The sequence below is a fragment of the Canis aureus genome, chromosome 11 (genome assembly GCF_053574225.1).
Source record: "Canis aureus isolate CA01 chromosome 11, VMU_Caureus_v.1.0, whole genome shotgun sequence".
NCBI lineage: Eukaryota > Metazoa > Chordata > Mammalia > Carnivora > Canidae > Canis > Canis aureus.
The window spans coordinates 63,794,432-63,819,962 of record NC_135621.1 but is presented as its reverse complement, the minus strand read 5'-3'; the positions used below and the strand labels follow the sequence as shown (position 1 = coordinate 63,819,962).

Sequence of the window (25,531 nt, the reverse complement as noted above, 5' to 3'; positions counted from 1 at the left end):
TGAAAATAATTACTGATTTCAATTCTGAAGTACATAAAATGAAGTATCTTTTGTGATTAATGAAAGGGAGATTTTAGTTCTAGACTGAATTGTACCTTTCTTTCCTTTTTGCTCAATAGGTTTGGGAGCTATTAAGAATGCAAATCCGGTCCCAGGATCATGTGTCTGAGAGGAACTTACCTTTTTCTTCTTTTGAAGAATCTCTGCTGGAAGGTAGTGATGAAGCTGTTTTTTTTTAACATGAGTTGCTTCAATTTTCATTCCTTCCTTTAGCATGTTTATATTATTTGCCTGTCTGTACACTGTAACAATGTTAATATGTTAAATGGTCAATTTCTTCCTGAACAGAGAGGTCTGTTTTCTCTAAAATGCATACATTTGCTATCTCCCCATAATCTCACAAACACACATACCCATCCTGCTTACTGAACAACTATTTCTCAAACATTTTCATCTTGTCATAATCTTATTTAAGTTTCAATTAGGGGTACTTGGGTGGCTCAGTCAGTTAAGTGTCCAACTCTCGGTTTTGGCTCAGGTCATGATCTCAGAGTAATGAAATCCAGCCCCTGTCAGGCTTGGGAGTCTGCTTTTATATTCTCTCTCTTCTCTGCCCTTCCTGCTGCTACAGTGCTTGCTCATGGAAGCTCAGCACCCCCCACCCCCCCACCCCTGTGTGCATACTCTCTCTACTAAAATCTTAAAAAGAAAAAGTACCAACTAGTTTTTCTTATGTCCAACTTCTAAGATTTTTCCAATACTTAAATCTCATTAACAAAATAAATGCATGAAAAAAGTTTTTTCCAAATCCTGTTTTCTGTTATTTTCCCAAAAGGTAATCTCTTCTCATAATTACTTGCCCAAGTCTAAACTAATCCTTATACTAAATATCCAAGATGCATTCGAGCTCTTCTCCTCCATGAAGCTTCTTTTACTACACTAATCCTAGAATGTCAGACTGTCAGGAACTATCTATCCAGAAGTACATCCTTATTATACAGGTGGTTAAATAAGGCTCAACAGCCCCAAATGACATGCTGAGATTAAAATACATACAGCCCTAGAGTCCTATTCACACCTTGTAAGAAAGTCTTATTAACACACACATTATTTTATGTAAATAATTTACATTATTTATTTAAATAACCATTATTAATGGTTCAACTGTGAATACCAAATTAGACTGTAAGCTTACTGAAGACTTGCACGGTAACTACTGTGAAATGTGATAAATTATCTATTCTCCTGGGGTCTCAGTATCTCTATCTGAAGAAGAAGATTCTACAAATCTGTAATAAAGAGCTTTCCATCCTCCTGATTTTGGAAAAATGAGCCCAAATTAGAATGGAAAAATTTATGTTTTCATTCCAGATTGCTTATAAAAGCATCACCAGGAGTGCTTGTTCAACTTGCAGATTCTCTGGCTCTACTCCCAGAGTGTGGGATTCAGTAGTGCTGACGTGATGTACAGGAATCTGCATTTTCTTTTTTTTTTTTTTTTTTTAAATATTTTATTTATTTATTCATGAGAGACACAGAGAGAAAGAGAGGCAGAGACACAGGCAGAGGGAGAAACAGGCTCCATGCAGCGAGCCCGATGTGGGACTCGATCCCAGCACTCCAGGATCATGCCCTGGGCTGAAGGCAGGCACCCAACCGCTGAGCCACCCCAGGATCCCGGAATCTGCATTTTCATAAATGTGAAAACTAGTTTAGAAGAATTTAGAAAACTCAGATAAGCCCAGCCAAAAATATTAATAGTATGAATGTACACCATTCCAGATTAAGATAACTCCAAACTTATAACAGATACATTAAGATATTCTAGAGAGGTGTCATTAAGGAGCTAGATGTGAAAGACATTCTTTTGCTGATTCAGAAATATAATCTGCAAGCTGTACTGTTAGTACATGAAAAAAAGTAAAAGTCATCTTTATGATTGTGCTCCTTTTTGTGCACAATGAAAATAAAAATCACCTGTATGGTTTTAGTCTCCTTTTTGTTTTAAAATAGATGATACCATCACTTGGTACAAAACTCAAACAGTTCAAGGGCACTGAGTGAAGTCTCCTTGCCCCATCCCCTAGACACACCTGCTCCTTGACCTAAAAAGCAACCAGTCCTGCCACCTTCTTAAGACTATATATCCTTCCAGAGATACTCTATGTATTCATAAGCAAACATGCATATATATTTTTTACTTCTTTTCAGAAATGGTGGCACACTATACATACTGTACTGCTATTTCTCCCCCACTTAATGTCTTAGAGATGGTTTCACCACGCCTTTAATTTTTTTAAATAATAGGATAGGTTTTCATAATATGGATGTAATATATTCATTTAAGCAACTGAAAAATATAGCCAGCCAGCCAGCCAGCCAGATCCATGGCAAATAATACCACGTTAGAGCCAAGGTTGGGAACCACAGCTCCATGATGACAGTCTTACCTGTATCAGTAAATGATTGTATATCATAGGTCAAGTCTATGTTAACACTTTCTGCATTTTCTACTCTCCGAAAAATTATTCCAAGGAACCACATTGATACGTAATTGTTGCTATAAAATAAAAATTTTAAATTTCCATTAATTTTTTTTTTTAAGTTTACAGATGTTCTTTGATAATTCAAACTTGGTCTCTATCGAAGTATAAATACAAATTGCAGTGGTTTGGCTAAATTCTTAAAACTGACAAGAGAACTGATCAGCTATCCCTGTGTTGTTATAAAGGATTAAATGGCTTTGAAAACGATGTACTAAATATATAAAGATGCTCCAAATCTTGAGAAAGAGTTTCTGCTGCGACCTGTGGGCTACCAACATAGCATGTACTAGTTTTAATGCATGAACACTATGCTCAAATAGTGTATCATCCTCCCCCATCAATGCTTGTTAAATGACAATCTCATAACTGATCTTAAACAATGCATATTGTCAAATAACATTATTTAAGAAATACAGTATTAAACAATAATTAACTTACTCTTTATGATGTTCCTTATTTCCTGGGAACGATTGGGGATTTACATGGGCAAGAGTAATAAATTCATTTCGTTCCAAGTTCCCAACAAGTACACGGATTTTAGATTCTACTAATCCAACCCTGAAAATAGAGCAGCGAACACAATTTTTCCATATTAAATTTGGAAACTACATCTAGGTAACCCAAAAAGCGTTTTAGCTATGATGCTTTACCTGTTCCTTTAAAAAATTAGTCCAGGGGCACCTGGGTGGCTCAGTGGTTGAACATCTGCCTTTGGCTCTGGTTGTGATCCCAGCATCCTGGGATCGAGAGATCGAGTCCCACATCAGGCTCCCCTCAGGGAGCCTGCTTCTCCCTCTCCCTATGTCTCTGTGTCTCTCATGAATAAATAAAATATTTTAAAAAAACAAAAAATAAAAAATTTAGTCCAATATATTAGGACTTTTTAAAAGACCATTTAAGTAAATGACAAGTTACTTTGTCAATTTCCGTGTTTTCCCCCTCCACTCTTTTAAAAGAACTGCTCTATATTTAGTGAATTCTCAATCTTACCTACCCTGCCTGTTAAGACCATAAAAGTCATGATTTGAGCATGAACAAAAACTGGTTAATTTGGTTCTAAGTGTTTTTTCACTTTCAAATCTTATGTCTATACCCTAAGGCTAAGATATGTTAAAATAATGTGGGGAAAAAAAACACTAATAACTAGCACCTAATTCATGAAATAATCATGGTCTGATTACTAGATACTGCATTTTAAAAAAATTCAGTAAAATCAGATACTACTAAAACAAAGTTTCATGAGGTTTCTACAACTTTGTTTTCTACCTAAGAAATGTGACAGCTGTCAGCTATGTTAACTTAAAGTGATTTCATTAATTAGAATAACTACAAGAATACTTTTACATTACTCAAACACTTGAAAAAACATACACATTATAGTTGTGTGTGCTTCAACAGCACATATACAGAACACCACATTACTGCTCAGTGTTATCTAAATGAGAGGTTGGCAAACTTTTCCTTATCAAGGGCCAGACGGTATTTTATGCTTTGTAGGCCAGTTTCTGTTGCAACTATTCAACTCTGCCATGTAGAAGGAAAGAGGCTAGACAATATACAAATGAGTGAGCATAGCTGTATTTCAAGAAATTGAGAAAAAATTCATTTTTTTTAGTTTATTTATGTTAGTAATCTCTACACCTAATGTGGGGCTTGAACTCACAACCCCAAGAAAAGACCAAAAGCTGCATGCTCACTGGAGTGAGCCAGCCAGGTGCCCCCCTCAATAAATCTTTATAAAAACATGTGGCAAACTGTATATTGTCCAGACCATGGTTTTCTGATTCCCAATCTAGAGAAATGAAATATTCTTTTTTTTCTACAAAGATTTTATTTATTGAGAGCGAGAACACATGTGTGTGAATAGGGGAGGAGCAGAGGGAGAGGGATAAGCAGACTCTCAGCTGAGTGTGGAGCCCAACGAGGGGCTTGATCCCAGGACTCTGAGATCATGACCTAAGCCAAAACCAAGAGTTAGATGCTTAACTGACAAAGCCATCCAAGCGCCCTGACAAATGAAATATTCTGTTTTAGTGGCAGGATTCTTTTCAGTGTCTCTTTACCAATAAAATAAGCATTAAACTTTTGAAGCAAAAATAAGACGGTATTGCGTTTCTCTTTCCCAGAGGTCAGATCTGAGAAAAGCATAACCATGTCTGGTGCCTAATTGTTTCTACCTAATAAGAGTTAGGGACGTCAACATACTACAGGCAAAGGGAATACATTTAGATTTACTCAAAGAATGCACTGCTCCTTGGCCAAAAATGCCTCTCTCTTAACTGCTGACAGAAGCTTTCGTGCCACTAATCCCCTAAATTAAAATATAAAAAAAAGTCTTTTCATTCTAGTTTTGATGGGGAAACATGATGGCAAGGATGGAAAACTCAGTAAGAGGCCAGTTATCAGAATCATTTGAAGTGCCTCACAATTTTGCTTAAATCTGACCAAGAAGCGGCAAAAGGCAAAGAATATACATATATCCTTATTTTATGTTACTTCTAAATCTGAAACATTATTTTGACAGCAGTTCTTAACACTGGTCATGTACAACAGTCACCAAAACAATTTAACAATTTTGAGGATAAAGTGTTTTGTAAATAGTAAAGCATCATAAAAATGTTATCACCTCAAAGTAAGTACAGAACTTGAATATCAGTCTTACCACTCCAGATGATTTTCTTCTGTTGATGCGCTGGCTGTCAATACAATATAATGTCTATGAAGAATTTTTAGCAACAATCAGGGGAAAAAAGAAAAGCCAGAAACATTGTTAGGTTCTACTTTTCCATCATTACTTTTTCTTTCTTCCTACCAGTGAACAAAAGAACTAATGTAGGCACACAGCTTATGAAAATTAGAACACGCTCTGATTTTCACAAAATTAATTCTAGACCCTACAATTAAAAATCATTAAAAAACAAAAACCACTAATATTGGGTTAGATACTACTAGAATATACAAATTCTTTCATTTAGGATTTCTGCTAACCTATTCTCTACCTCACTTGAGATTTAAGTGATAACAGTCACCCATCGTATATTAACTTAACATTCTTCTTTACACACACACACACACACACACAAATGCAAAATTTCAAATACCTATACTTTTGAAAAAAATTTGGTGGCTCAAGTAGTTTGGACCAGTCTGATTTTCCTTGAAGGATTTCATCTGTGACTGCGAGACCTAAATTAAAAACAAGAGAGACTGATGTTGAAAATTGGCTATTTTGTTATCAGCTCTTATATCACCCTACCCCAAAAACTTCTAACCCTATCAAACTCCTGAGTTAAAAAAAGGTAAATTTGTTTCTCAGAACACAAAAATCAATTTCAAACAGAAATAACAGGCATAACTGCACTGGAATAAAACTGTTGTAAACCAAAAACTTGTGGGAATTATAGAGAAGGGAAAGGGCCAACAGGTTTACCTTGTTTGAATTCTTCTACCATTACTGTTCGAGTTGAGGTGGACACATTATACGTAGAATTCTGCTGTGGATAGGCAGGGGTGATTATGGGCATGAGATGATACCTATCTGATGGATTTACCTGTGAAATTAGAAGCAGAATAATTGATCTATTCTCCTATTTCAGTTGTCCTCACTTCATTTCCCCAAAAGTCTGAAGAAATGAAATATAAATTTAATACTACATTTCTTCAATTCTAAGAAGTACAATTTTCCTCCCCTACTACATTTATTTCTGAAGTCAGGTATGTCTGATATTCAAAGGCAACTCTCTAAAAGTTTATTTTTCCTCTGAAAAGCTGTTAAACTGATGGTGTATCTCATAAATGGTCTTTTAGAACCAATAAATACAGTTATCATAGCTGCAAAAAGCATTATTAATCAAATGGTTCTCAATGGTCTTTCTGCACTTACTCATCGAGGGGTAAGTTCCCCTAGGGTAACTCAGAGGAATGAGCACTTACTCTACAAACTGATTAAAATGTAAGGTAAGAATTATGCTATCTTAGAACCATGTGTCTGCTTTAAACCACTGCAAGGTAAATCTTTTATATACTTCACTTTATTAGTAGTAACTAATTACTTGTAAGTTTTAAACAATGGATTATGACATTTTGGTTGATACACCCACTCATCTACTTTATATGGGTGATTTTTAATGACATAATATTTGGATCAGAATTTGAGATACAAATCATCTGCACCAAAAAATACAGCAGACAGAAAGAAAGAACTATAGCTATACAAAAGGAAGATGAGCAGGAATAAGATTAGAATAGGTTGCAATATAGACTCATCCTTTTCCTAAAAGGTTTAATTTAAATAATAAGTCACATACCCGAGGATCCCAAACAGGCAAATTCAAATTGCTTTCTTCTGGTTGCTTCAGGAGCACAGGATTTGGCCATTCCCTAACATGAGTAAGGCAAATTAACTCACATAGGACCTCACTTCATATGAAATATTAATATCATCAGACTCTGTTTCAATTTTCATATGGCAAACATGGTAGATCGATACTTGGTATTGAAAAAAACAAAAGGGCAAGGAAAGGAAGTATACAAAGGAAAAAGTTGCTTATTTTAAATGTGTTTTCTGAAAGGCAAATAACTGTTTTGCCCATTAAACTGTAGCTAATTAAATTCTGAATTTTCTAGGGGCACCTGGGTGCCTTGGTTAAGTGTCTGACTTTTGATTTTGGCTCAGGTCATGATCTCAGGGTTCTAAGATCGAGCCCCATGTCATGGTCCGTGCTGGGCAGGGAGCTTGCTTAAGATTCTCTCTCCCTCTGCCCCTCTAAAATAAATAGATAAATCTTTTAAAAACAAAAAAAGCCATCTGAGCTTTTCCCTTCCATTTTCATGGGTTTAATGGATAATTTAATAACAAAGAGATAAGTTTACTGAAAATACTCCTAATAAATCCATGTAGTAGCTATGATTATCACCTCCATTTTACATGAGACATTAACCTATACACAGCTAGTAATCAGAGCCAAATCTATTGTGACCATTCTCAAACCAAAAGGCAACATTCACAGAACTCCCGAACCACAGAAGAAAGCACCATCTGGTGTCTTATTGTCTCAAATTTGAGGTCTTTGAACTTCTAACTTAAAAATGTAAGACAACAGAAAAAGTCTATCCATATCTCTTAAACTGCCAAACAAATTTACATATAGGCAGAAGTCAGTAAATAGTGAAAGTATGCATTTGAATACTTACCACTTGGAAAAAACTAAAAAGAACTTATGAACCAAAGTAGAAGCTGCTGCATTTGGATATAATTGGCAAGTTCTTGCAACTAGCATTGCCCAGGACACACCACCAAGGAATCCTAGCATGTTGGAATAAATTCCACGTCCTAGAAAATTAACATATTTGTTAATTATTGTTAGGATCTACTATCCATGACATTCAACTATAAGGAATAGGGTAACTTAGTTCCTAAGATTACTGCTTAGTTATCCTTTCTCCTATGGAAATAACATTATACAATCAATAAGCAGACCTTATTTCCAGGCCCACAGTTTTATTAGTAACCCATAAACTGCATCTTCTTCCCCTACTTTGCCCTCCCAGACAGACATCTCAGTTCCCTGCCTCAGTTCTGACTGCCCACCTGGACTCTACTGATATAACACTGGAACTGCCCCTTTTTCAATAGTTTGGTTGAGAAACGGAAGGAAGGAGGAAAGAGATCTGGAGGGTCTCCAAGTAGGAAGAGCAAACATTTCATTAGTAATCATATTTATGGGCACTTTAAAAATCAAGTGTAAAGCTAGACTAACTTCAGTATTTTGCAGAATTTGGATACCTCTCCATAAAGTACAATACACCATTGATATTATTCATTTCTCTTCAATTGTTTCTTACAACAATCTATAAAAAGCATTACCGTATTTCATCAAATCTATTATGTCCTCAATTACATAATGCAGCATTATTTTATGTCCCACTAAGCAAGCAAGCAAAACAGATACAAAATGTCAATTTCAGATATGTTAAATGTGTAAAATATACATCTAAGAATTGACAAGACATTGAATTTAACTTAATCTATAAGGAAAGAAAAATTGTGATAATCCTTTCTTGCAAATTACTATATCCTGACTATACAAGATAAATGACTGAGCCCAAGGACAAATCCTATTTGCTTAAGATCTTTTCAGATGTGTACTTACAATATGGTAGCCACAAATCACATGTAGCATTTCTTTTTTTTTTTTTTTTTTTTTTTTTTGTGGTAACAGTTTGCTTTATGGAGATATCATTCATATAGCATGAGATTCATCCATGTAAAATGTTAAAAATTAATGGCTTTTAGTATATTCACAGTTGTAACCATTACCATAATCGATTCTGGAACACTTTGATCACCCCAAAGAGAAACCTTTAAAAGTCACTCTCCCTCCTGTTTGTTCCCAATCCTCCTAGACCTATTCTTCTATCTTTATAGATTTGCCTATTCTGGCTATTTCATATAAATGGAATTTACCTCAGTCCTTTTTATTGCCAAGTAAATGGATATACTATCTTTTGTTTATCCATTCTTCGGTTTATAAACACGTGGTTGTCTCCTTGACTATTAGGAGAATGCTATGAATATGTTTGTACAATTTTTTTAGAAAAGATTTATTTACTTAAGAGAGAGAGAAACAATGTGTGGGAACAGAGCACAGGGAAAGGGAGAGAAGCAGACTCCCATTAAGCATGGAGCCCAAAGCAGGGCTTGATCCCATGACCAAGAGATCATGACCTATGCTAAAACCAAGAGTCAGATACTTAACTGAGCCACCCAGGTGCCCCATCTGTGTACAGATTTTTGTGTGGACCTATGCTTACTTCTCTGAGATACTCTTTAAACTGCAATTTAATTTTAAAATTCAGTTCCTCGGGTGTACATTTCAAGTGCTCAATGGCCACATGGTTACTTTTGGATAGCACAGATATGAGATATTTCCATCATCACAAAAATTTTATTGGAGAGTGCAAATTTAGAGTATGTAAAACCTGGTGCCAAAAGTACAGCACTACTTAACTGTAGCTACAAATAATAGAAAATGTACTATGTCAGCTTAGGATTGGGCCTTTTATGAACCATATCCTATGTATATATGTAAATCAGTTCCAGACTTTATTAGAAAAGTGTTATTAGGTTAAAAATAAAAAAAACTTGAGGGGTGCCTGTGTGGCTCAGTTAGTTAAGCATCTGCCTTCGGCTCAGGTCATGATCTCAGGATCCTAGGATCAAGCCCTGCATCAAGCTCTGTTCAGTGGGCAGTTTGCTCACTGCACACTCTCTCTCAAATAAATAAAATCTTAAAAAAAAAAAAAAAAGCATTAAGTTGAAACTATCACTGTAGGCTCTTCATTTAATAAATTTCCAAATATCTACTATAAACTACACACTGCTGGTAATGGGGAGACAAAGATGAAAAAGATGGTCCTGCCCACAGAGAATAAGAACAACAATGAGGGTTTTATTCTTCCAGTTCTAACTCAGAAATTCTGACCGCCTGCCTAAAACCAAAGATAGGAAGTCAGGAGTTTTAAAAGTTTCAATCAAGGAAGGAGGAGGTAGTCACACATCAGAGCACCATAACCACTGTACCTGAAAAAGAAACAGGATTCTCCAAAATCTACTAGACTTCAATCCCCAACAGTATCAACAGGCTCAGGAGTTTCCCTATGTGTTTCTATCATTAGCAACTGAAAATTGTAATTTTATAACGCAAGCATAAAAGATGTGGGATACTTACGTTTTGCCCATAATTTGACTGCTCTTAGAGTGAGTCTAAAAGTTTCTTTATTTGGCACTAAATGCAAAATTTCATCAGTAACTCTACATCCTGAAAAAGATAAAAACATTCATTTTTTTCATTATGCAAAAAAATCCAGTTAATTGAGACACCCTTCTAATTTCAAATGCTAAAATTATCAAAGATAATAAAATGAGGGAGTTTATTTTCTCTATGTATTTGAAATTTAGCACATACAGAAGAAATCGCTTCACTTTTAAAGATTCAAAAAGGTCATGGGTAATGTAATTCAATATTAAAATAAGAGATGGATCTGAGTATCTTTAGCTGTCTTCACCATTTGTCTTTACTGTGAATCAAATATCCAAACTTATAAAACTGTTATTGTTCTAACATAAACCTTATTTCACAAATACTGTAATTTACTATTGCACTCGGAAAGTACAACAAAAATGCAGTGATTAAACAAAAGATGTATAAGCCAGTGGTTCTCAAAGTGCAGTCTGTGGGCCATTAGGAATTATTAGATTAACTTATTTTTCTTTCTAAAGTTTATCAAACCTATTTTTACAACAATAGGCTTTGCCTCTTTACTGTGTTGACATCTGCACTACTGGTGCAAAAGCAGTGGTGGGTACAACTGCTTGTACCAAAGCTGTAGCAACAAAACTAGTAAACAATTACCTTCACCACCATACATATGCAGTTAGAAAACAGAGAAGAAACCCAAGAAACCTGTGCAATGTCTAAACAAGTTTAAGGAAAGCGGAACTACCTGCTTTTTAAGGAACACCAGTTTTACTTAGAAGAATCCTAAAAAACGAACAAAGTGAGTCCCACACTTCAGGGAAAACAAATGACAAAACTTGTTACCAATAATAAAATTTGAGCGATCAAGTAAAAATTAGCATTTTGGACAACTAATATCTGCTACTGTGAGCCTGACAGCCTTTCAATATTTAAAGACTTTTCTGATGAGACTGGTGGTGATCTCAATGAACGTGATTTTTTTGGATATTTTATAATGAAATGTATGTTAATATTTTGAAGATCCAAATAACTTTGCGAACCAGTAATTTTCAAATAACCAAGGCATGATAGTATAAAATCATGTATGGGTAAGACATCCATTCAAAGAATAAGACAGACTAATAGATTATAATGTAAAAAGTTAACTAATATGGTTTTAGATTCAATATTCAAATTAATATTTAAAAAATCAATTTTACTCACCAATAAAAAGGAACAAACTACGGATATATGCTACAAACATGGATGAACCTCACAAACACTATGCTAAGTCAAAGAAGCCAGACACAAAATACCATATACTATATGATCCCATTTGTATAAAATGTCCAGAAAAGGCAAATTTATAGACAGAAAGTAGAATAGTGGTTGCTCAGGACTGGGGGTTGGAAAGGAGAATGACTGTAAATGTGCAAGAGGGATCTTTTGAAGATGATGAAAATGTTCTAAAACTTGGATTCTGGCATACAACTCTGAATATAGTAAAGACTACAGAATTGTATACCTAAAAAGGAAGAATTTTATGACATGTAATTATACCTCAATAAAGTTTTTGAAAAGAAAACAGATACTGTCACTGGTCAAGTTTTGGTGTCATATCAAAGAAGATCTACAATTTTCTGAAAAGGTGGTTAAAATTCTCCACCTTTTTCCAATTACATATCTTTAAGAGGCCAGATTCTTCCTATGCTTCAATCAAAACATTTTAAGAAATTCATTAAAAAAGCAGATAGGAGAATCTAGCTGTCTTCTATTAAGTCAAATATTAATGAGATTTGCAAAAATGAAAAAAAAAGCCAGTCTCACACAAAAAAGTATTTATATTCACTCAGAATGGGTTTATTATTTTGAAATGAGTATCTTAAAATTTTCTGGTTTTACTTCTAATATAGTAAATATTGACAGATATAACCCACATAAATGGAAGATCTTTGGGGTCCTCAGTAAATTTTTAGAGTGCAAAGGGGTCCTGAGACCATTAAGTCTGCGCATTACTACAAACACCGTTTCAAATAAATGTATCTTTTAAAATGCCTAAATATGGTTAGATTACCTATATATAGAAAATTACATCATTTTTAACTGAGTTAATTCAATCTCTTAAAAAGGCCATTAATAGTTCTGCAAAAAAAGATCTCTTTGTCTAATGGTTTTCAAGCAGATATCTGAGATTTCTTTTTAGAAGCTTACCATTTAGGCTGCGAATACACCTTATATCAAGGCTTCTCAGTCGAGAGTCGTCTCTTAGATCTAAATTATCTGATATGGTTTGTATTGCCAATCTTGCAAAGACTAGATCAATCTTTGGAAAGATGCAAAAAAAGAGAAAAATATTACTTTTTCTCCTTCTGGTCCATTCTCCCCCTCCCCACTCCCCCAACCTCAAAAGTACAAAGTTCTAATTATTAGTTTGGGAAGTTCTACCAAAACTTCAAAAAGCCTATGTAGGCAATTTCACATTGGAAAATCACCACAAAGTTTTGTGAGGGTAATTAAATTTGCAAATCAAGGGAAAGCATTTTAATTTTAGCATATATGCCAAGCATTAAAAAAAAAAAAATCAAACTCTTATGAAAGAATTTCTAGATAATGATGGCAGATCCAACACACATTTACATTCACTCCCTCTTGAAACCCCAATAAGATACCAGCAAAATTTTATTTTGTTTTTTATTTAATTTTGTTTTTAAAGGCATAACCCATGAGGACAAAGGGAATAAAAGGAGACAACAGCAAAAGCTATGGAAGCAGATGGATAAGTGGTAACAGACTCAGCCGATTTAAGAAAATGGAGATAAAAAATATTGTATCCAGGAAAGGATAGGAGGCTATAAATAAATACATATGTAAATAGAAAGGAACACTTAGAAAATAAAAAAGTTATTCTTACAAATTAAAAATATGACAGCAGAAATGGAAAACAATAGGAAGCTTGGAAGATGAGAAAACCTCAAAAAGCAGAACATAAAGATGTGGCAGTCCAATATACAGGAGGAAAAAAAAAAATCAAGGCAGGAAATCCAGTAGAATTCAATACAATTTCCAAGAACGGAAGGACAGGAACTTCCAAAGTAGAGGAGGACTACTTACTGACTGCCTAGCATATTTGATTGAAAGATATATACCAACGTACATTACCATGAATCTTACAACTATGAAGCCCAGGAAAAAAAAAATCATATTAACTGTCCAAAGAGACACAACAGGTCACAAAGAATGAGCAATCAAAATGGCAACACACTTTTCAACACAGCATGGAAAGTAGAAGACAATGAAGTAAGGCCTTCAAAATTCTGAAATCTATTATTTCCTACCTAGAACTCTATACTCAGCCAAACTAGTAGTTTGGTGTGAGAACAAAATAAAGACATTTTTAAACATGGAGGATCTCAAAAATATGTTCTCTTTCTCAGGAAGCTAGTGGATAAGGGCCACTAAAATGACAGTAAGTCATAAAAAAAGAGAACTCTAGAGAGAAGCAAAAGGAAATCCCAGGATGATAAAGAAAGATGCCAGGATGCCAGCTGTATATCATTCATGGAGAACAACCGGTACGGCAGTATGGAATTGAACAGGTGAGAAGACTCAGATGTTTTTTTAAGATGATAATGACAGAACACCTGAGAAATCTAAATCTATTTAGAGAAGATTCAGACAGCTGAATCTACAGAGACTGACTTTGAATTAGTGTTAAATTTAAAAACCAAGCAGACAAATGCAAAACAACTCCCAAGAAACCAAATGCCACAAAGAACGATAATCTAGTACACTTTGTGCTCAGTTTTGAACATCACTTATAAAATAAACACTGAATATTGCTCCAATCAACATAATAATAACACAATTATTTTAGATTATAGGAATGAAAGTGTATATAAAAATCATGGGGGTAGGGATGGAAGCTGGTCCATTTTCCACAATAAGAAGTCAATAGATATAGGAGAAAGGTGAGGAATTAAAAAAAAAATATTTGGTTCTTTAAAATATGTCTTTGTCCGTCTGATTAAAAAAAACAAAACAAAACTGAAAAAAGCCTTATGTATTAAATATCAGTTGCAAAGTCAGAAAAATATTTAACACTTACTTCAATTCCATCAAATTCAAATTTTATAACAGGTACAAAGGCATCTTCTACAGCCTACAAAAGAAGACAATAATTAGGACACAAAAGTAATCCTTTAACGGTATAATCCTTTTCTCTAGCCCTTCTGCCAATAATGTGAATACTTTTGCTAAAAGGTGAAAATATTGTTGGTCTCACATTCCAAGTAAGTACTTCTACTCTGTGATTGTGTTATTTAAGATACAGAAAATGTCATGATAGTACTTATATTCATCAGAAACTGACAGGCAGAACTACTACCATCTGGGTACCTACTATTTGTTGAGATTAAATTGAAAACTGATTATAAAGAGCACTAGTATTGCAAATTAAAATATAATCAGAGCTCATGATTAATCTAAAATATACAATAAATATAATTTGGATTTAGTAGAAAGGATGTATTTCTGAGCTTTCCTTAATCCTCCAACCTAACAAATTCTGAATCTCTTTCTCCATTCCCAGATACCCAAATAATGCAGATACTTTCAACTTCAGCCTATCCTTGCACTTCAGACGGTATTAAAGCTATCTGTCTGTTTAGTTCCCCTAATCCCTCCCTCCCATAAACTATGTCTTGTTCACTATCCTATTTCTGGGACTAAGGACAGTATAATAACAGCCATCATTTGATATGCATCAACCACTTATCAGATAATATAGTCAATTATCTCACTGATCCTCAGAAAAACCTTATAAAAAATTATCACTATATCTCCACCTTACGGCTTTGAGGAAACCAGGCTCAAAGACAATAATAGATAACTAAAAATCTAAGAGTTAATATGTGGTAGATTCTAGATTCAAACTCAGGTCTGTATAAAGCCCATGTTCTTAACCATCTGTTATTTTAATAAGATATAGCAAGTTCTTAAATATTTCAATAATCATAAGCCCTAGCTTTTGTTAATGATTTAAAAATATTAAATACCAGAGGATACTTACTCTTAAGTTTCTAATGCCATCTTGATGTTTCAATTTTTCAAAAAAAGACTGAAAAAAATCAGCTCTCTCCACATGTCTTGGAGCTACACAAAGTGCATCAATGTCAGCTCCTGCAAATCAAATTACTTCTAATTAAGAAGAGTACATTAAGTATGTATTATATTTTTCTTAAAGTATATACAAACATGTAGGTAAATGTTAACAATGATTAGCTCTGAATAGTGATATAATAATATGGGTATTTTTTCTCCTGTACTTCTACTAATTATAATTAACAAATAAGAGCTTGTACAACACAGAAAAGCAGTTACCTTTGGTGTGTACTCCAAGCCGATAGGAGCCAAATGTGAAAATTTTACCACCAACAGTAGCCACAACAGAAGGTGGGAGATTCTAAAATTAAATTAAATTAAATTAAATCAAATTAAACAAATGGCATTCATTTGTTCAAATTATTCAGCATAAAAATTGCCCAAATACTACTGATTTATACCATTTTTGTCAACTTTGGGAAATTGAGATTTCTGAAAGTACTTCAGAGCTCTTTGGGCTGCAGTTTGAAGTATTGAAAAGTATTCAGGAGGAAGACAAAACAAATTCATGCCTACTATACAAGGACACATCTCTCTCTTAAGAGAAACATTTTTTATCACTTGATCCTGCTTGTCCCCTTTCAAATGCCTATCTTTGGCTCCATCATTCTGAAGTCACTAAGGAACTCTTAACTACCAAACTAATGCACTTTCAGTTCTTTATAGTATCATATACTTAACTCATTGCATTTTCCCTTTAGTTTTTGTAACAAATATGCTTAATTTCTTGATTCTAGCACTGTATCCATTCTGCAAGAAAGTGTTCATTCTTGATATGACCTTTTTATAAGAGGTAATCTAACATCTTTAATGATTTTTTTTAGACTGTACCAGAAGTATAAGGCTACTCCTCCGCCTTTCTCTGGAGCCAGTTCTAACTTCCCATCAGGTATTTTCATTCAGACATTCTGATCCACTTCATTACCCATGCCTGAAACAAAATATTCTTCCTATGATAAACCAGGTATCCCTTCTGATTTCTCTCTTTCTGTTCCTCATTTTCCTTAATGCCTATACCTACAGTTATTATTCTTCTTGGCTTACTAATTCTTAGTTTATATCCTTCATATGTCACCTCCTTTCTATTCAACTACTATACCCTTTAATTCTAGGCTTTAATAGAATCTTAAGCTACCTTCTTGACCTTAGTCTATTTTTTTTTTCTAGTTCTTGTTGTACAAAATTCACTTGATATTCTTACTCTATTATATAACTCTTTTACTCAAAACTTGCTAATGCATTCTTTTCTGACTACTGAGGTAAGGATTCTTGGATCCTGGGAATCTCCACAATATGCTCTTATGGATCTTTTTTGCCTTGTCTCCTGATTTTCCCTTTTGAAGCTCCAACTGCCAACACATTACATAATCCAATCTCCTTTCCACTGCACTTGCCATTCTCCCTGCCTCATATGCCTGTCCATAAGTATGGCTCTCTGGGTACCTCATATGCCTGTCCATAAGTATGGCTCTCTGGGTATCACCTATTTTTTCAAAGTTCAAGTTCCACCTTTTTTATTAAGCCTTCTCCGATGATCCCCCCTTCCATAACAAGGTCTTTTCCCTCTGTATTCCACTGCTATTATCTTTAACCTCTTTTATACTACATTTATTTATCTTTTTTCCCTGAATATATGTCCCGTCTCTTTAACTATATTTAAATTCCTTGAAAATGAGAGCTTTGTCCACTATTTCTCTTATTTTTTTTTATAATGGCCAGTGCAAGTTTCAAAGAATAATATCCTTTGATCAACTGGAAATTATCTGTGTAACAGCATATTATATTACTTCTTCTATTTAATGGGTGTTAATGTTTAAGACCACCATACATAATTTTAGAGCTACAAACAAGTCAGTAAATACACTGATTAATATGAATCCAAATGAAAGATAGGACCTTTTAGCTTACCTTCCTACTTTATGAGTTTACTTTCCTACTTTGAAAAGCAAGATTCTTAAATGATTATGAGAAAGTGATACAATGAATCAAAGTAAAGTATTTTCATCACAAATCACAGTATTTAACTAAAATGATGTTTGGGTTCTAGATGGTTTATAGCTTAAATATCCCAATTGTGTGGAATAATCACATGATCTTTTTTTAAAATTTCTTATTTATTTATGATAGAGAGAGAGAGAGAGAGAGAGGCAGAGACACAGGCAGAGGGAGAAGCAGGCTCCATGCACGGGGAGCCCGACATGGGATTCGATCCCGGGTCTCCAGGATCGCGTCCTGGGCCAAAGGCAGGCGCTAAACTGCTGCGCCACCCAGGGATCCCAATCACATGATCTTTGATCTAACTCAAATCCTTCTGATATTTTCCAAACTAAAATATGGATAAATAAAAGGGATAATTGAAGAAAATGAAAAAAAAAGACACTTTATCCACACAGAAGATGTCAAAGCCAATTAAAAAATTTTTTATAATTAGATATTTTATTCATTTTGTTTAAAAAAATAAAGCCAAATTATGGCAAATCCTTAATTTTTATGTCTAGAAATTAAATGTAAGCCAGTGATTGCTTTTCACAGATTAAAGTACTGACGTGAGTAAAATGGCAGAAAAAGCAATTTAATAAAAACAAACCAAACAAACCACCTTTTGTCCTTCAAACAGAATAAATGCAAAGAAACCGTGAAGAAAATTAGTACATCTCTCAACAAATTAATATAGCCTCTTTCATGAATAACAACATTCAATTTATCTCAAATGCATTCTAGAATAGAGATGGAAACAAAGACCCTGGCACAACCAAGATAGTTGACATAAAGACCATATATACTAAGTCATAAAGCTTGTTACTAAGATTTTAAAATAATTCTAGCAAATTGAGTATTTGGTTTGCACACCTGTAACAATTATGGGTTGATTAGAGAGGGACAACAGATTCTTTTAATATTTATTTAATGCCTGAGCTCTGTCCTGAGATTATGCAGGTGACCAAGACAGGTCTTTTTCTCACAGAGCTGATCACTAAGTAGCAGAAAAACAAACATGATTTTTTTTTTTTTTTGTTACGCATGACTAAGCTCAGAATTCAACTTATCTGAAAATCTCAACTACAGATAACCCTACTGAGAGCTCAGAAATGAGTCACATAGCTGTTTGGCAGCAAAAGTAAACAACATAAAAACCACTTATTTAAACTCGATGACTGCAGATTTAGCAGAGTCCCTCATGACTTTATTCTGAGTCCATTGTTTAAAAGACCCAATATTAAACATGTACCTTAGGTACAGAAAAAAATACTAAAACTTGCAAAAGAAAGAATTCTAACAGGTGTTTATCTAATTTCTAAATCCAGGCAGATTAAGGAGCAGAAAGAGTTTACAAAGAGACACACTGACTGCTGTGAGATAGTAACTTTCAACTGACCGTTGTTAAGGAAAAGATGGGAAAACTATAAAAATTATAAAAACCAAACAAAAACTTAAAATACAATACTCTGGGCCACTCAGTGAAGGGGCCAATAGTATCATCCAGATACACATACCCCACTTCAGTTTAGTACAGCCAATAAGATAATATTCAGTGATGATTCTCAAATGAAAGAAAATTCAATTACATTCAAAATAAGAAAGCAGGCCCAACGTTGCCTGATCTGATATTTCACAAGATGTCTGAAATCTGGCTTTTAAAGTAAAATCCCTTGATATTTAAATTTTGGTCCACTATGTGTAATTCAAACAGGAAATCTATGTAGAATTGTAGCTAGACGCTGCTGTAAATTCTCATTTATTTCATTATCATTATTTAGGGACTCAACTGTCTAGATCAATTCATCACCAATATATCAAAAAGCTTATTTCAGATTATTCTCAATTCCTCCAAGTTATTACCAGGACTAATGATCAGGACACAATGAAACTGAATTCAATGTAGAGTCTTACCTTACTCTCACTGACATCAGAAATCCATTCTTTTACTAAATTGTTCAATTTGCCAAGAACAACAAGCCTATAATAAAAAATAACATGCTTTAGATTAAAACCGAGAAAACCTCAAAACAGTATTAAAAAAAGTAGTTAAACATATAGGCAGGGACGCCTGGGTGGCTCAGTGGTTGAGTGTGTCTGCCTTCATTCAGTTCGGGGTGTGATCTGGAGTCCCGGGAGCGAGTCCCACATCCGGCTCCCTGCAGGGAGCCTGCTTCTCCCTCTGCCGATGTCTCTGCTTCTGTGTGTCTCTCATGAATAAATAAATAAAATCTTTTAAACCAAAAACAACAACAAAAAAAAACCCATATAAGCAGAACCTTTAAGTTGATGCCAGAGTAAAAGCAAATTTATACCTGAGCTAATGCTGTCACATCTGTTGATACATGGCACGTGTCTTTGGCACTCTTAAGTCCCTAAGACTTCCAAAGAAATGATAAATGTGATGATAGTATTTTGGTCTTTGAGCTATTCTCAAAATTTAAAAAACCTAATAAAAAATCAAAATTACCTTCAATAAGTCTATGGAGCCTAAATGAACTGTCAACTTTCTTTGCCTTACTATGGAATAAAAATCAATTCAACATGGTGATAGAGGTTAGCATTCTCTCATTGACAGTCATAGATCGTTGGATAATTAAAATGGGTAAATTAAATATTGGTTAATTTATATGAAACATTACTTAATAACAGCAATTTGATATTAAACCAAACTTTCGACCAATAGCATATCCAAATCCACATTGAAGGGGAAAAAACAAAAGAGAGAAGTAGAGTTTAGACATCTCAAAAATAACATGTGAAAAATGGAATTCCTGAGATGTCCAAACTTGATTCTCCCTCAGCCTTTTCTGGGTTTTGAGGTGCTAAGATCCAAAACCTTGGCATCATCCTTAACCTCTCTCTCTCATACACATTCCAGCCATTAAACAACCCTACCTTTTAAAATGTATCAAGAATTCTACTACTTCTTATCACCTCCACTATCACCCCCCTTAGTTTAACCCACCATCCTTTCCTCCCTGGGTTCTTACAGAACAGCCTCTTAACCAGTTTCCTAACTTGTGCCCTAGATCCCTCTTTAGACTATTCTCAATATAGCAACCAAAGTGACTGTGTTAAAACATCAGTAAACCAGCTCAATCTTCTGCTCGAAAACCTTATGGCTTCCAATTTCACTTGGAAGGCCAAAACTTATATTGACTTAGAAGGTCCTAAGTGACCTAGCTCTCCAAGCAATTTCCCACCTCACATTCTATAAGCCTATATTCACCTGCTTACTACTCACTCTGCTTTGGACACCAGGTTACCTTACTATGTATTCCTTATTAAATATACATTCCCACCTCAAACCTTCTGCCTAGAATGTTCTTCCCTCAAATATCTACATAGTTCCCTCTCTCACTTTCAAATTTTCCCTCAAATGTCAATAAGGCCTTCCTGACAACCTCCACTTCTAGCTTCATTTTTTTCAGCAGCATCTCTCATCTGTAACATTGTCTTTATTTCACTTATTTGGCTAATTGTTAGTCTCTTTCCCGAAGTTCCACCTAAAATGTAAGTTCTAGCAGGGCCAAAATTTCTCTTCATTTTGTAATTTTTGTATCCCTACGCAGGGTCATGATAGGTACTTGATATATATTTGCAGAATTAATGATTAAATAATATACTGCAAAATATATTGCAATTTTAAATGGCATACCTGTGGTTCAATTCTTCCTCATCTTCAAACACTCCAAATGGTTTCATGGCATCAATTAATTTCTGTGTATAAATATGATCAATTTCTTTAGGACATGCCAAACTAATTGGAGAAGTGATTCCATAATGCTTTTGTTGACGCTGGCTGTCCAGCATGGTGTTTCTGTTCAAGAAAAATGAAAAAGAAAAAAATTAAAGTATAATATCATAGTGATACACTGAATCTCTCAATCCACTCACTATTATTAACTACCTTAAAAGTTTACTTAGTACTAACAGTTTGGACAGGCACTTTATTTTTAAGGGGGAAAGGGGGTATTTTGTGTTTATTTTGATGAACGGCTATTCATACTGCCTCCAGCTTTCTTGGTTAGGATGTCTTTTCAAGCCAAAAGCAGCATGTGTTGGCACCAGGACAACTGTGCCAGCACCACTTAGCTCAAATGCAAAAACCCTGAATGGGAGCTGGGCCAGGGCCACCTCCACTACACCCTGTGAACTTAAGTCAAGTACCATCTATATTCATTCTTTGAAAAGCAGTCAGCCACTTGAAAGAAATCTCTAAGAACAATGTTTCTTCCCCCCTCAGGAAAGAAACAAAAACATCCCATTAAAAGGTCCTTGTGAGATATCCTGGCTTTTAAAAAGAAATCACAACTAGATTTGCCCTTGAGGAACCAACAGTAACATCCTTTGTTAAAAATGTGAATTTTACGGTCCTAAATTTTGTGACTCTAGTTAATTGTTCTCTTCATTTAGATTAGTAATCAGACCATTTTTACACTAAATAATTATCGAATTCTTTACACTTTTATAGACAGAATACAACCCAACCTCCAAAAGCTATCCTAGCTATCAGGAAATTATAGTCTTGAATAAAGTACAACTGAATTCCTCAGTTTGGATTTCAATAATTTCAAAAGAAATTTTGGGACCAATATGGGTGGGTAAAACTTTATTCTGCTAACAAAGTAAAGTAAAAATAAATATATACAATAACCAACTAACCCTCCCATCTATCTTCATCATTCGATTCTAAGGCCCATTAACAGTAAGAATGTAATCTCAAAATATAAAAGAACAGTTTTTTAAATGAATAAATTAGCCTTGTAAACAATAACACAAAAATACAGTAGTGATTGTTTTTGAATTTTAATTGGTCAAAACACTGATTTATCACTACTAAGTTCTTATAGGAAGGCATGCTCTTTAGCTAAAGATTTCATTAGGTAGATAGGGAGCATCAAATGAAAGATAAAATAGCCTATATATCATCTGAAATAATTCAAAGAAACAAAAGAGAAACACCAATACCAGTGACTTTAATTTCTTTCTGGTATTAATTTTTCTGTGGAACAAACATAATTTCAATTAGTTATTTCAAATAACTTCTTTTTAAAGATTTAGCTTTTTACCTCTAAGAGAGCTAGAGAGGTATTTTGGTATTGTCTAAGTGTGTTTAAATGTATATGGTAAACGGATGGGACAGGCTGAACATACATGATCATTCAATTAATTTCAACAATAATCCTAAGAGGTAGATACTGAGTAAGTGCCATTTTACAGGTAAGACCCGAGATCCAAGAGATAGGAAGAGCCAGAATCTGAACTCCAATACCCAAGATCTTTCCACCACTCCATTCTCCCTTCAACAAATACCTCTGTTCTGACACTGTCATCTTGGGTCCTCATTTCTTATCTATATGCTGAAAAATTGGCTATTAAGGTCCCTACTAGCACTAAAATTCCAATCTACGGTTCTGAATCTCCCTCATCTGGAGAGGGAGGAGGGGGGAAAAAAAAAGTACGCAAAAGAATTCCACATTCCCTTCAACTCATCAATTTCACTTATAACTAAACACCCTACAAGGAAACATGTACAAGACTGTTCACTACCACAGGGTCACATTAGACACTCAGGAAATAACCTCAAAGAGTCACTGACTGGAAAAGGACTAAACTAGGGTGTATTCCCTACGCTGGAATACAGGAGTTAATATGAATTAATGGGACTTGAAAATATTAATATGGACAAAGTTCAAAGATACTATGTTGCACTAAAGAAGTTGCAAAATGACAAGTAGGACACTAGTCACACAAAGCTTAAAAACAGGTAAAACAATGCCAGTTATTATGTATGGACACTTACAGATGTTGTAATAGCATTTAAAAAAAAAAACAAACCACGCAGCCTTAAACATCAAATTCAGGATTGTGAGGAAGTCTGGGGGAGGGGGGCGAACAGAACAAGGAGGTAGGAGAATCCTTCAGACATTATCTGTAATGCATGATTTCTTTTAAATAAAGATATGTATGTGTGTACACACACACGCACACACGCGAGCGCCCCCCTCCACCAAAACAAAACAAAACAAAACAAAAACAAAAACACGAAATTCTTCTATGCTTTGGGAGAGATGGATGGAGAGTACACACATGATGCTTTGGCTTATTCTCTGCGTTTTCCTGTTTAAAATTATTTCCAAAACGTTAGGAGCTACAACAACATCTTGCCAAGCACCGACACCCTTCCTGACTTATCAAAGTGTGAGCAGGAGGTACATGCGGAACGGTGGATGTATACGGTGGGGTAGGTGGGGGAGGGCGGAAACATCATTGCCTTTATTTAAAAAAAAAAAAAAAAAGAAGAAGAAGAAAGAAAGAAAGAAAGAAAAAGAAAAAAAAAAAAAAAAGCATGGGTTGGGATAGGTCATTCACTCCTGAAGACCAGGAGACAGCCGGTCGGGAGGGAGGAGGGGGAGGGAGGCAGGGGGATGGTATTTGCGCCAATGCAGACAGGAGAGGAGACGGGCTCAGACAGTGCTGGGGGCAGAGGAGTGACCGACAATTTCTCCCCACGGACACTCGCGCCTCTGCCGCCGCTCCCTTGTCTGGGGGTGTGTGGGGGGGCGGGGAGCCCTCGGAGGCGGGACAGGCCGGGGGGAGAGGGGGGCTCGGGAGTCCCCGAGCCCGGGTGCAGGGGTGTCCAGGTGAGCCGCCGGGTGCAGGGGAGGTGCCCTTGCGGACCAGGGCGCCAGGGGCAGGGAACGGACACCGGGTCCCGGGCCCACCACCCCAGCCCACCCCTCTCCGCCTCTCCCCCAACCGCCGCCCCCCACCACCACTTACGCAGACATCTCTTTCATCGCTTCCTGCGTCTCCCCCTCACCGGCCAGTATCTTTCCCTCTGGAGTCAAGTTCTTGCTCTTCCCTTCTCCTCCTGCCGACTTCCCTCCGGGTCGCTTGTAGCTCGCTGCTCGCTCACTTTCTCACTTACTACGGCCGAGGCATCCAACCGAGTAGTGAAAACACCACAAAACCGGCTCTATTTATGACAATACAGCGCGGCCGACGCCAATATGGCGCCGCTTCCCAGCCTGCCCCTCGCCCGCCGTGGCCCCGCCCCCCGGAGGCCTGGCCCCGCCCCCGGCCCCGCCCCTCCTCCGTGGGGTCCCGGGAGGCTTCGGTGGCCCCGCCCACAGGGGGGCGGGGCGCAGGCCCCTGGCTGCAAAAGCCGCTCGGAAGGAGAGTTCTGTCCCCTTCTTTGTCCGTGGGACTGTCGATGCGGGCAAACCACTTGGAAGATAATTTGGAACATATTTTCCTAGTTTCGCTGATGAAAGGCTGTATTTTTAAAAAGATCGCTGCCTTGCCTTGCAAATACTAGTTGAACTCTGCCGTTATCCTACATCTTTTAATTAGTCATCATCATACGTAATCAATCCGCTCGTGGAGGAGGTTTGGTCGTCAGAGGGTCACACCGAGGAACGTGTGACTTTACAATTATCTCAGGGAAAAGCAGGCTTGCAAAGTGGAGGCTAATCTGTTCACTGCATCTCTACCTCCCCCTGGTTTATGACATTCGGGCAGTTGGGGTAGGGGGTTGAAAGGAGAATCGCTTAGCAGTTTGCAATAGGAGGAAAAATCCAAGAAATAGCTTAATACGCTAAATCATTCCGAGGAAAAGGAGAAGCTACTTTTCCTCGGAATGTGACTCAGAGTCATAGGAAATAGAGGCGATTACTTATAAAATTATTCATTCATTCAAAAATATTTGTTGGAAACCAAGCACTGTTAGGCATCAGTGGCTTAATGGTGCATAAAACCAGATGTATTCTTTAACCTTGATGAAGTTTAGAGTTTAGTGAGGAAACAGTCAAATATAAGTGATATTTTTCTGTGGTAGAACTAAAAGCACCTACTGTGTGTCAGGCACTAGAGATGCTTAATTCCTCCCCTTCGGAGTTCACAGTCTAGTGGAGGAGGACAAACAGGTACAGAGATCACTGAAATATAGGTGGGGCCAGGGGATTCAGGGAGGATTAACGAGAGCTACCTCTTGGAAGATGGATCTAAAGGTTTGATTAGATTTAGGTAAAATGGCATTAGGCTGTAAATCACATTATGAAGCTCTGGTTATCCCATCACTGGTGCTATTAAGATTGATCA

At 35.9% G+C, this 25,531-nt stretch overlaps 1 protein-coding gene across 1 annotated transcript in view; it reads right to left on the bottom strand.

The window, feature by feature from the left end:
- The window catches only part of PAPOLG (poly(A) polymerase gamma), a 32,044-nt gene extending 7,574 nt beyond the window's left edge, over positions 1 to 24,470 (bottom strand). The window contains exons 1-16 of the mRNA XM_077915514.1: positions 24,212 to 24,470; positions 21,084 to 21,245; positions 19,337 to 19,403; positions 15,665 to 15,746; positions 15,354 to 15,463; positions 14,391 to 14,444; positions 12,497 to 12,608; positions 10,277 to 10,366; positions 7,740 to 7,878; positions 6,854 to 6,926; positions 5,977 to 6,097; positions 5,648 to 5,732; positions 5,209 to 5,262; positions 2,985 to 3,104; positions 2,451 to 2,560; positions 181 to 302 (exon numbers count right to left, since the gene is read on the bottom strand). Coding sequence (XP_077771640.1) covers positions 181 to 302; positions 2,451 to 2,560; positions 2,985 to 3,104; positions 5,209 to 5,262; positions 5,648 to 5,732; positions 5,977 to 6,097; positions 6,854 to 6,926; positions 7,740 to 7,878; positions 10,277 to 10,366; positions 12,497 to 12,608; positions 14,391 to 14,444; positions 15,354 to 15,463; positions 15,665 to 15,746; positions 19,337 to 19,403; positions 21,084 to 21,245; positions 24,212 to 24,228 — 1,518 coding nt within the window. The 5' untranslated portion in view covers positions 24,229 to 24,470. The remainder of the gene's footprint in view (positions 1 to 180; positions 303 to 2,450; positions 2,561 to 2,984; positions 3,105 to 5,208; positions 5,263 to 5,647; positions 5,733 to 5,976; positions 6,098 to 6,853; positions 6,927 to 7,739; positions 7,879 to 10,276; positions 10,367 to 12,496; positions 12,609 to 14,390; positions 14,445 to 15,353; positions 15,464 to 15,664; positions 15,747 to 19,336; positions 19,404 to 21,083; positions 21,246 to 24,211) is intronic.
- Positions 24,471 to 25,531: the final 1,061 nt, after the last annotated feature.